This window comes from Pararge aegeria, chromosome 12 (genome assembly GCF_905163445.1).
Source record: "Pararge aegeria chromosome 12, ilParAegt1.1, whole genome shotgun sequence".
Taxonomy (NCBI): domain Eukaryota; kingdom Metazoa; phylum Arthropoda; class Insecta; order Lepidoptera; family Nymphalidae; genus Pararge; species Pararge aegeria.
The window spans coordinates 4,766,306-4,779,783 of record NC_053191.1 but is presented as its reverse complement, the minus strand read 5'-3'; the positions used below and the strand labels follow the sequence as shown (position 1 = coordinate 4,779,783).

General features: G+C 36.2%; 1 protein-coding gene across 2 annotated transcripts in view; it reads right to left on the bottom strand.

Annotated features, from left to right (window-relative positions):
* Nucleotides 1–13,478, bottom strand: part of LOC120628289 (Fanconi anemia group J protein homolog) — an 89,299-nt gene that overhangs the window by 34,153 nt on the left and 41,668 nt on the right. For both annotated transcript variants that reach the window (XM_039896591.1, XM_039896592.1), the window contains exon 3: nt 2,574–2,717. In XM_039896591.1, coding sequence (XP_039752525.1) covers nt 2,574–2,717 — 144 coding nt within the window. The remainder of the gene's footprint in view (nt 1–2,573; nt 2,718–13,478) is intronic.

Sequence of the window (13,478 nt, the reverse complement as noted above, 5' to 3'; positions counted from 1 at the left end):
ATGTGTGCATAGTGGGTTTATGGCCGTTTACACTAAATCTACGCATCGCCTAAATCTTAAGTTCGAGTTTGGCCTAGCGGCTGTGGTCTTATATATAATATGTGGGAGGTCTCGGATTCGATGCTCGGCATAATATAGTTTCCGAAGTTTCCCAGGTCTGATCTGGTTGGCTGTACCTACCCTACCGACAAAGACGTTTCAGCGATTTAGCGTTCCGATACGATGTCTCATAGAAACCGATTAGGGATATGAGTTTTATATAACTGCCATACACCTAACAGGCTAACCCGTTACCATCATCACTTACCAGTTACCACCAGGTGTGATAGCACTAGTAGTGGAATAAAAAAATGTCGGATTTGCAAAAGAAGAGTTCTGTTTACGAGACATATCACTATGTAGATACTCTTTGCCTAGCAATTTAAACAAAACAAAAATTTATAGACATGAAAAATGTAAACTTATACATGAACTTGTAAGTTGTCAAGTTTGCCATCGACTGGCTTATGGATTTGTAACTTCGTGGCAAAAAATGAAGAAAAATTCAACCCGTGCAAAGATCTGAATAACTAAACAAAACTGCGACTAAGTTTTCATAGATAGATATAAATTAATTTCTAAGAACAAACAATTGTTTGTAATCGTCTCTTCCTCAGAGAGTATAATTAGATACCAAAATAATATGGCGTAGTCTGATGTTAACTTTTTACTTAAACCAGGGTAAATTATATTTTGCAATCATAAGTAAATTTTTCTACCTAGTATATACCTACTTAATCATTTCTTTAATCTTTTAAAATTCGCAATCTTGTTTTTATTTTTGGTTGATATAGCTGCAATAGATATCTATTGCAACCAAAAAATACACTAATAATTTCTACTCTATATGAATGATCGGACGGTTCATGAGATCGGTCTGCTGATATTTTTTTTATTTTATATTTTTATTTAAAGAAAAGAAGAGTAGCTATATCTTGTCTTTATTTTTCAGAAGTTAACCGCAAAAAGTTTAAGACATCAATGGGTAAAGTAGGAACTTAAAAAGGCGGCTTTATCGCTTAGCAGCTAGGCTATTTCATTATTGCTTGTCGAAAAATGTGTACACTAAGGTAACTTAGGATCCATTATAATAAAGTGACATTTCAATCATCATCATCACGTCAACCCATTTCCGGCCCAGTGCATAGCACGGGTCTCCTCCCACTATGAGAAAGGCCGTAGTCCACCACGCTGGCCCAGTACGGATTGGTGGACTCCATACACCTTTGAGAACATTATGTATAACTCTCAGGCATGCAGGTTTCCTCGCGATGTTTTCTTTCACCGTTGAAGCAAGTGATTTTTTAATTACTTAAAACGCACATACTAAGAGTTAGAGGTGCGCCGTTCGAACTCGGCCCCCTGAAAGTGAAGTCGAGCTTCTACCCAATGCGCTATCGCGGTGATAGTTCTACAAGACATTGCATTTCAAAAATTCTACTTAATTACGATAATTTCACGAAATAAATCTGTGCTTGCTGAGGCACTAGGGTGGATAAGTTTAAATTCCTAATTTCGGGCTTTGTTGATCTATTATCAGGATGAAACTATAGCATTTTTAAGTCGACCCGGGAATCGAAACGGGGATCTCTTTCATCCGTAGACAAATAACTAACCACTAAACCAATGATAAATAATCTACAGTTATTGAAAAAGCTGTAGAGTTTTTAGGTAGGCACAAACAGCCCGCAGTGAATCAGACAATCGAAACCCATCAAAGGGATGTTAAATCGACAAACATGCTCGCTGCCGTTGACGCCGATGAACAAAAAAAAAAACACTTGAAATCTAATTCCGTACAATCGCGAGGCAGATGCGCGTCCGAACAAAGGGAACCATTTGTAGAATCGTAATACGTACATCTAATTTTACGCAAGCATTGTCCTCTTGTAGCGTGGTTCGCGCCCTGATCGACAGCTCTGATAATTTGAATATGGTAAGGCATTCGTGCGTGATTCTGCGCCGGCGCAGATTTTGAGTTAGATATTTTGAAAGGCATTATTATGTCTTCCTTATGAATATGATTCTGTGCTTACAATTTGATATTTTATGTGAGACGAGCGGATGCCAGCAACTTCGTCTGCGTGGAATTTCTGATATCCCGTATCTGTGCCCATCTAGAAAAAGCGAGCAATATGCAATATCTTTCTAGAAACTTACATCACATAACCCCTTACACCCTTTAGGTGTGGAGTTTTTAATAACTGTAGCAAATGCAATTTTTGCATTACCTTGAAATACGAAAGACTTTTATCAAGACAATCCTCTTCACACCTCTAGGGTGCTCGAAGATATTAACTCAAAATTTCAATTTTTTACGTTCCGCGGTCAGGATAACCTTTTAAAGTTAATGAATAGATAGATATAGATATAGATTGACGTACCTACTCCACGACTATCCTGACTTAAAGAAACCATATTTGAGTCACTTAACACTTAACAGCGAATAACTCGCTTTATGATTATATTTTGGTTATTAAAATTTCTGTAAGCCTACCATTTGCTTAGTCAATTTTAGAGACAACTAAACTTACCATGGATTTTCTTTGAGAAGAATGCCTCTGGTGATTCAACTTTGCTCTTATCTGGAGTTGCTATGTATTCGGCAGCACCGTCCAGTGTATGCAGCTCGGGGAACTGGGCGATGGATTTCTGTGCCTGGTCTTGACTGATGAGATCTGGAAAGTAAATATTGCTCTTGCAATTTGCCTCTTTATACAAAACAACAATCTATAGACTAATGTCGATGGCAAACTTGATGACTTATAAGTCTTTGGATTTAAAATCAATTTATATCTAAGACCAAACAATTGTATGTAATCTTCTCTACTTCAGAATGAGAGTAGGTGTAAAGTAGATAGCAAAAGTACGGCTAAGTCTGACTTCTTACTTGAACTAGGGTAAATTATATTTTTCAATCATGATACTTTACTTTTAAGTAAAAAAAACAAACGTTAAAAAGAAAGCAACCCACTTTAATAAATCCTAGACTAGAACATCTGAATTATGTATTGATATCATTTTATTTTTATTTTATTTATTATCATTTAATTTAAGAAAGCGTGTGAAAGGGAAAAGGAAAAAGTATCTAAATACTTGGGACCTTGCTCACGAGATTACCGCCATGAGGAATGTTGAGTCGACCGTTATTGTTCCAATCGTCGTTTCAGTCAATGGTTTCTTTTTTCCAACATGGTTAAGAATTAAAAAAAAATTAAAATCAATAAATGAAAGTAATTCTATTGATATTTAGGTTATTCTTTTCTATCGTGCGTCTCTACAGAACTCCAAATTTTGAACGTGAGTAAGTTTAAGAAAAAAAATTGTTAAATGCTTCTTGAAATATGCGATATATACCTTTATATATAAATTACTGAAGACTATTTAATTGATTGCTAATTAATTAACTTTAATTAATTTATATTGAGTTTTTTATGTGTTGAATTTATTTTAATAAAATTTCGTTTGATATCTTATTCTATAATTAAACTGCTAATATTACAACTATGTAATTTATAGGTCCATTTGTATTTAATCTATTGTATTTAATTTGTTAGAAAATTTTAACAGTAGGTAAGTAGTTATTAATTTAGTAGAATGTTATGGCCTTTAAATTTACTATCGTTTATTAGCACCCTGAATTTCATTTTTTTTTGGTGGATTTAATCTACTAGCTTTTTCTTATTAGACGTGTGTTCAATTAAATAAGAAGTCAAGGCAGAGTTTAAATTGAAAAGTATTTCCTTCTATAAAAGTACTAAACGTTTTTATAAGAGAGTTTTCAACTTTTTCTATTTTCAGCAACCTTGGTCTTTAAGCCAAGCATTTGCTCTTTTCAGTACTTTGTATAGTAATTTGTCACTCGATCTCGGTAGGGAAAACTTTGACTAATTGCTCTCGGAGCGAAAACATCGAACGTTGAATGGGCGCCGAAAATTTCATATTTCCTAAAACAGCCGTCGGAAACAGCTAACCCTCCCCCCTCGTCACTTAGAGCTGTAAAATCCGTACAATTTGAACTCCCTCTACTCTTATCGTATACCTATATACTTATCGATTTATCGCAAACACAAGTTCGTGTTTTAAAAAGTCAAGCAAGTCGTGAGCATTCATCTATGGTCTTTATTGTGGATGTTTAAAGTCTGTTTTCGTGTGCCGATAAATAGGTGAAAAGGACGTTTCGGTTCGGAGGCAGCGTGTAAAAATGCCGTCTTGTAGGCTGCCCCTCCCCGGGCGACATTTTTACAAGTGGGGGAGAGGGAGGCCACCCGGACGCTCCCGTCATTTCGTTGTCATCCAGGGGCTCCTTTTTGCGCGATCACGGCGCGAGCGTCGGCGTCGACAATACTGTTCAGTATTTTTATTCTTTCCGAGAAGAAAATGCGAAAAAAACTCGTAGAAAATCATGAACAATGCCGCCCTTGGGCGAGATTACCGCCATCAGAAAATGAATGCTTTGTTAGATCCGTCCACGGGGATGTTTTCAGTTGTTACATTAGACTTGTCATTTCCATTAGAGGGTCCAGATGTCGTCGAGCCGCCGAACCCGCCCAAGTCTTTATTTGCGTTTCAATTATGAAAGTGCTCCGTTACAATCACTTATATAACGCTGCTGCAACATTACCTTCTGCTTACTGATTAAGAAATACATAATCATTATTCTAATGGGATCCGTTTGTTGACTTTTCAAGTAGATATTATCATTTTGAATTCGAGATTTCTGAGCGTAGCAATTCTCTGTCAGACAAAAATGTCAGTGATAGATGATCTACCAAAATGAAGTGGCCCATTGAATACAAAATAAGGTTAAATTTTAAAAACGTAAATTCGTTATTTTGATTTCTTTACTCAAATATGAAATAAGTAGGTACCTAAATTACGCTATCGAAATCATAGAAAATTAATTTGAGATATGATCTAGAGTCCGTATTTTCGTGTCAGAGCTGTTTTATATCATGGAGCAAAACCTGGCACCTTAGGGATGATAAACGGTAAAGTGGTATGGAAGCTGCCTCGCTTGTCTATTGGCTAGCATGTTGAACTACGGATATTCGTTCGCACTACAGAGATACTTTCGCAAGATAGAAAAATTATTGTAAATGTTCATCAACATTTACAATGTTGGAAAAGAGCAACTACTGAGTTTCTTGCCGGCCCTTCTCGGTAGAATCTACTTTCCGAACCGGTGATAGAGCTTCTAAAAACAGACATACTAGAGCAACTACTGAGTTTTTTGCCGGCTCTTGTCGGTAGAATCTCCTTACCGAACCGGTGGTAGAGCTTCTAAAAACAGACATACTTGACATTACAAAACTGCTTATAAAGTCACGACCTACTTGAAATAAATGAATTTAGAATTTTGGATTTCTCGATCGAGCTAAAAATGTTAGGTTTTTAGTGCGTATGTCAAGATATTTTCGGTAACAAGCCGGAATCAGGATGTCGATCTAGGTAGCGTTTTAAGGCGTTAAAAATGTTAAAAAACTCGCCTACCTCTACGAAACATAATAGTAGGTCACAAATCGAAATCCCTGTCTGCTACGAGAGAGGAAGCTGATCAACACTCGTATGGTAGAAATCCAGTTTACTCTGGATAATCTGAAGGCTAATAGGAAAACATACTGTAGCTCCAACGTTTTTACAGTTTCATTTCTGAGCAAGGACGTGCCACACTGTTCGGGCGTTTGTGCTGAGGGCATCGTGTATTTATGTATACCTAGTAGATATTTCAAGATTGTTGTGTTTCTATGGTGTTTTTTTATATATATCCTCTTTGGTCAGGTGTTACGAGGCAACTAAGGGTAAATATAAAGGAGAACGGGCAGCAGCGTCTTCGGTGCTACTATTACCATCTACTGCGATCACCAACTCGTTAGCAGGCCCGTCTGATTATTGAGAAAGCCTCGCATTGGGAGTGGCCTTTTTTCCAGTAGTGTTATAGGCTCTTGATGATTGATAATATTATATTAGGTATACTACGAATATACTAAAAATATAATCTTGTTGCCCGACGCAATTAAATAAATAATTAAAAACAATATAAAATATAACATAATAGCTGATTTAGTTTTAAGTTAACGTCATCATCATCACCTCGCAATAATATAATATAAATAAATATACTACGACATTAAACTCATCGTCATCTAGCCCCAAAGTAAGCGTAGCTTGTGTTAAGGGAACTGACTGATGAATATTTTATGAATAATATACATAAAAAACTTATAATATACAGATAACCACCCAGCCAATGATAAACATTGATGTTTATCACACAAACATTTTCCAGTTGTGGGAATCGAACCCACGGCCTTTGACTCAAAAAGCAGGTTCGCTGCTCACTGCGCCAATCCAAGTCAATAATAAATAAATGAAGCATTTATACATAATTATTATGTTGTCAATAATGGAGACATATATGTAAAAATGCTTCATTTATTTATTTAAATTAAATCAGTACGGTTAACACTAATTAAATACACAGTAAATTAAATTATACAAATTGAAAAGAGAGAAAAAGGAAGAAAAAATAAAAAACATGAATATAACATGATCATTAAAACAACGTAACAATAGTAATACCCACGAGTAACTATGCTATGTTCTTACACAATCTTAAAGTTAAATTATACTTAGTAGGTAGTCTACTATGTTTGTTTTTGCAGGCAATGGTTAAGAACGGTGTTCCAAGCATCCACAAATATGTCACAGTGAGATTCAAAAGTGCCTGTGACATAATAGGCCTACGATAATAATTAATTTTAGAATTGGAAATATGCCAAACCAACGTTGGACATAGGCGCATTTATGTCTCATACGTGTTAAAATACGTATGGAATATATATCAAAACATGCCGCAAACAACAAAAAAAAAACAAAGTTACAACAAAATCGAAAAGAAATCCCAATCTTCATTTAGATTAGACTTTTCTATTCAATCCAATAAAACGAAAGAATGAAATTATATTGAAAAAAATCTTAATTGATATAAGACAATACTCGCTTTTGACTGAGACTCAAAAAGAGGAGTTCAAATCAAAAAAGGGAGTCAGTGCGGCCGACCTCAAAGTAGTGAACTGCGAAGGCTTCGCTGAAAGGACGCACGTATAAAGGCGATGTAACGCGATGCCCTTACAAGTCGGTAGTCCGCAAAGCTTTGTCTTTCGCCGCGCATCACTCCCAATTATGTCAGGTTTTTAGGAAAGGTGTTCAAATTTTGTTTGGTACTGTACATTATGAATGAGAGCTAAAGCTAGAGCTTCGCTGATTCATTCGCCACTTGTTTAACGCGACTTCGTGCACGTGGAAATTGTGATGTGTCATCATCAGCCTACAAACTTCAACTGCTGGACATAGGGCTTTCCGAGAGCAGGAAACTACAAACGGTCTTCCGCTCGTCATATCCAGTCGCTTCCAGCTACCTTTTTAAGGTCATCTGTGCAACGGGCTGGAGGTTTTCCCACATTCGGTTGACCCGCCCACTGCCACTTCAGCCTGCTTATTCTTCGGGCTATGTTGGTGACTTTAGTTTTCCTACGGAGTTCTACATTACAAATTTCGTCCCTCAGAGAAACTCCTTACATAGCCCGTTCTACAACGTGAAACAGAATTACGAAATAATATTGAAGTATGCATAAGTATATTTCAAAAGGGATCACCTTGTAAAAATATTAAATCAAAAGAAGTATATTTATTCTTTCATACGAAAGAAATTCAACCATTCTAAGTGTTTACTTATGACAACCCTATTGAAAATAAACATATAAGAGATGCGCCTAGTACTTAGGCAACGCGACGCGTACCTAATAAAGAAAAAACAGGACTCACATGATTTTAATTGCAGGGGATGTTAGGGCTGTATCTATCTGATTTGTTTCAGAAAAACTATTAGTTTTTCGGTTCCACAGATACACGTAAGTCTCAGAGACAGTAATTATATAATGTACCTCTAAAGCCTGTGGAAGTATTATTTCGGTTTTCATTTACAGGTTGTCTACTGTCAGTGTCGACATTTCTGCTCCTACATGCATATGCCTTATATGTTATTCTCTGACCCCAGAACTACCAGTATGCAAAAACATGCCGATCTCTTGCTCCGTGAAAAACAAAATAATCTATCCCACGGAAACAGTACATTTCTCCGGGATAAAAAATAAACCGACTCTCAGAATCACAAACATCTGAATCATATATAAGTAGATTTTAAAGTCAAAGTCAAAAATATCTTTATTCAAGTAGGGGCCCATAGGTGGCACTTTTCATGCGTACATAAGAAAATCACGGTAGTGAGATGATGGCGATAACCACATTCGTAAACTTAAAACTAAAGCTACGAGGGTTCCAAACGTGTCCTGGTCTACGAAGAAGCCCACAAAAAATTTAGCCGGGTGTTTTTTTTTGTTATCACCATCTCACAATGTTATTTAAAATTATTAGAAGAGCAACCTGGTTAGAGCAATAATTCATACCTAAGCTTTTTTATCGATTACGTAGTCCTTTATACTATAATAGGACTTTTCTATAAGCTTACTTTAATACAAACTTTGAACTTTTTAAGAGACATCTCCAAGATGTCAATTGGTAGTTTATTGTAGAATTGTATGCAATTTCCTTTAAAGAAATTTTATGTAACCTAGTATATTGCACTGTAAGTTTATTCTTACTTCTAATGTTGAAATTATTGCAGTCTCATTTTTTATTCAATTTAGATGATTTCATTTGATCCCACGATGTCAATAACATTTGCGGATTTTGCTCGATTCAATCGGAATTCTATTATCAGATTCTGACTTAACCATAACTGCACCACGGCTAGTGTCTTTTTAAACAATAAAAAATACATAGCTAAGTCCTAAACTCGATATTGAGATGTTTGTGAATATAAGAAGTAGTAGTAAAGGTTATTGTGACATAGCTCGCCCGGGGAAATACTACCGCCATGCTTATTTCTGCGGCAAAGCAGTAGGTACTGTGCTCCGGTCTGAAGAGCCGGTGTAATTTCGTTCACACGTTGCTCAAAACCTACGCCTCAGGTTGACGATCAGTTCAAGCTGGTCCTTTCATTATAAAAAAAAAGAAAAGTCGAATATAGAACCCCCTCCTTTTTTCGACTTGTTTAAAAATAGAAGGAAATAATCAATTGAACGCGTTAGTTTTTATTGGAGATGTCACTCCATATCTTCGTCAAAAAGTTTCGACGATCCCCTTTATCTGAAAGCAATTGCAACGGCGGCATCCGCTCGTAAATTGGTAAAGCATAAGTATAAATTCACAATGCGATGTCAAGATAGTTAAAAATTATAACATTGTAAACAGTGACTAACGACGTATAAAAACGGGCCGAAAGATTTACAGTTACGTCCAAAAGCATTTGTTCTTCACAACACGCGAATTACGTTTTTATAGGAATCTCTCCGGTATGTTTTCATTGTCAACAATCACGTCACATTCTCGTTTCCTGATGAGTTATGCTGCAGTTCCAAGAAAAGTTGCGTGTTTGGTGCAGGATAAATAGTGCACAGAACTTCTATCGTAGGAACGTATAATTGACCACGACTTTTTCTATGTTGTTAATTCCTTACATCTCGACATTTTCGTCAAAGTATCAGTGCTAGTATCTGCCACCTATGGATAAATCACAAGACATAACGATGCTGATAACAGGCAAAACGACGATATTTTACGCTTTCTATAAGAAAGAAAAAAGCTTGTTTGGCGTTGATCAGAAATTATTTATTTTACGCATTCCTAAAATATAAACTGTGTAACGAAAGACAACATAAAATAAAATTACAAATGGCAGTTATCCGTGACAGATGTAATAAAAGATCAAGTACCTGTGATAAATCTGAACGCATAATTTTTTTTTTCATTCATTCATTCAGAGTTAGAAGGCGAATAAGATGTTTAACTTAAAAAATCGTGGGACAATGGGAACGAGTTGTAATTTTCGTGTTTAATAAACGTTATCGGAAAGCGGAGCGATCCGTTTCGTATCGTGTCGAGCGCGATAACCCTTTATCTGATGGAGGTGGCACGTGACGTCGCGGAGACGGCATTTCATTACCACAATATTACCCGAAAAAAAAACATCTACGCTTTACTTGACTATGCTTTTTCACTGCGCCTATAAAAAGTTATGGCAATTGAGGAGGAACATATCAAAAGAACAGCTATTGTGTTGGCGTGTAAATAGCTAAATAGCCCAGAAATACACTGTACAAAGTAACAAGACAAGAAAACAAACCGGTCAAGAGCCCACAAAAGCAAAGTTTTATTTTTGTGTTTTACAGGATTTTTTGAAGCAAGCAGTGATAACCCGTTGGGAAGGACTTCGACTTCACTTTCGGGGGGCCGAGTTCGAATCGGAGCAAGCCCTTCTAATATTTTAAAGTTACTCGTATGTGAGTGTTAGGCAATTAAAATATCACTTGCTTCAACGGTGAAAGATCGCGAGGAAACCTACAGACCTGAGAGTTCCCATAATGTTCTCAAAGGTGTGTGAAGTCCACCAATTCGCACTGGGCCAGTGGTGGACAACGGCCTTAATCCCTTCTCATTGTGTTAATAGACCCGTATCCTGTAGTGGGCCGGTAATGGGTTGATTTGATGATGATAATGATTTCGAGCAATATCCATTGCTCATTACAACAACGTCTTGGTTCAATTCTGTGCTTGAGCAAGATAATTTTATGTACAAGGGGAATCTTGGTTGCAACTTGCTGTTATAGCAATGCTTTACTTAGCCAATAAAGTGCGACGTGCGCTTGCTCGTTTCTCTATTTGTATGTTTCTCCCTATTCTTAAAGTCAGGTACCTAACACTTCCTTGCCTTAGACTATTTGTATTACAGATCAGGTAATTTTATTTCTATGATATAAACCCAGTAAACCGAAGCATGTTCTAACTTACTTTAGACTAATGTCCGTGAACATCGATGAGGTTTTAATCATTCTTGCGGGGTAGTGAACACAGATACTTAAACTGACCGTGGACACCAGATAGGCTAAACAACTTTTGCTGGCCTTTTTTATTGTAAAAAATCACGGTCAACGTTAATGGTCCACCTGATGATAAGTGGAAAACCATTACCTATAAACAGAGTAAAACTTCGCGATAAGGACGTCTTACAAAGTACCGCCCTGTGTCTATAAACCTGACGCGTTGGTGTTAAAACTCATGTGCCTGTAATCACGCCTACAACCACGGCCTCCGAAGCATATCAGAGAAATTTTGCTTGGCAGGTGAAAGAAGCACGGCGGGAGTACCTACCTAATTCCCAGGAAAAGCTCTCAATAAATCTTGTTGGCTCTAGATGTTATAATATTTCACTAACTTGGCCTCATTGTATCACAGAGCAGGTAATTTCATTTCTGTGATTTGTACCCACCTACTCATTGAAACGAAGCATGTTCGTACATATTTAACAGCACATAGGCGACAGATAGACACTCAGCGCGCATAATGTATGACCGCCTCTAAGGATACGGCGATGCTATCTGCAATTCTGCAGAAGGATGCGATTGCAAATCACACCGAGTCGCCTCACTATCCCGCTATAAATCATTCATAGACGTTCGTTGCTAATGGAACGAACGGATAGAATATTTAGTGCAAAATGGCGCACTGAAACTCAAGAAAAGAGAAAGAGTTTACCGTCTTAATTTTAATAATAGTTCCTATTCCTTATTAATTTTTCAATTAAGGGCGGGTTTTTGGGTTCCATAGCCAAATGGTTGATTCCCTTTTTTATGACGACTTTCATGGAGGAGGTTATCTTATTTACTATACTAGCGTACCCAGCCCGCTTCGCCCGGCTAGATTTTGCTTTATTTTATTTAAACAATAAACTTACATCATTAAATTTTTAATTTAATTCTCATTATATATTAAATCATTTATTTCTCTTCGTATTCATTCTCATATATTCTCTTCTCGAGCGGGTGAAGATAATTATCTACACCCATGTACACCCAACAATAGAATATTATCATAGTAAATAAAAGCTGTATTTGACAGTTCAAAAATAGGAGTGCTCCAATCGTCACCAAACTTTACAGGATTACTCGCTAGGTCTATCCGGAGATTCCCTGAAAGTTTCATTTAAATCGGTCCAGCCGTTTCGGAGCCTATACAGAACATACACACTTTCTCTTTTATATATATAGATATTAGTGTATATTTTTTTAATATATGTAGTGTTGCCCAAATGCAAGAACAAGACGAGACTTAGCCAGTCTTGGTCTTGGTCTTGCGCCAATACACCTGGTCTTGGTCTTGGTCTTGGTCTTGCGCTCCCAGTCTTGGTCTTGGTCTTGGTCTTGCAGCAAGAGTCTTGCAAGTCTTGCAATTACCTATTAGTCTATTACTATTTATTAAAGTTTACTTTAAATCTTAGAAAAACGTATTAGAATTGGAACATTGTGAGCTTGAATTAACATAGCCATAGTAAAGATCAAGCAGATTAATAAATAACTGAAGATTTGATAAGAAATTCGAAAAATCAACTGACCTATATGTCGTTTTCCATGGAAGTAACTGTTTCTTAATAAACATTTATGATTTATAAGCTTACATTTGCTAAAACATGTAAAAAAACAAATTAATTACAATAACTTGACTGTATTTTAAAGAACAATACTTATCTGTCTAGAAAGAGATTGAACCCTCAACTTATAAGAAATTTAATAAAAGAGTTTTACGATTTATCATTTATTTGAATAAAGCTGAAGAGTTCGTTTGTATGTTTGATGACAGAAGTTTTAAAATAAATAAATAAATCCTGAACGTCACTATACCTCCAAAGTTACTATTCCTCGTGGACGAAGTCGCGGGCACAGCTAGTAAATACTTACTCTCATCATCTCTCTCAGAGATATTCGAACACTTTTTTGCTATTTTTTCTTGTAAAAACTTAAGAAATATAATGACTAAATGTACAATAATAGTACCTAAGTAGGTAATTAGTTTAAAACCATATAAGTAATCAATATTATAATTACTTACTAGAATGAATTATTATGACATCTACTACCTATCCTCACCATTTTATCCTAATCATAATACTACTTGCGTGATCAGTATAATGTATTCATTTTCATTCTAAGCACTCTGAAACTTATTTATTCTTTGGAACACCTGTAGGTACTCTTAAAATTCGAAATTATTTTGCATGAATAGTGTCAAATGTTATGATTTCGGCGCGGCGGCAACGATTGTTTTAGATTTCAAAAGAAGCCGCCGGCGCGTGTATCATAACCATGTACTTCCGAAAAGCGGCAAATTTCTTTGAGAAGTAAGTACAAAACCTTTGATGCCGCATTATCAAAGTGCCGATGGTTAAAACATAACTATGCATGCACTCAGTTTGATTTTAATAGATATTTTTTTATTCGCTATGTTTATGGTATTAGTCGTAATGCGCATAGGTCCAGTTTTTC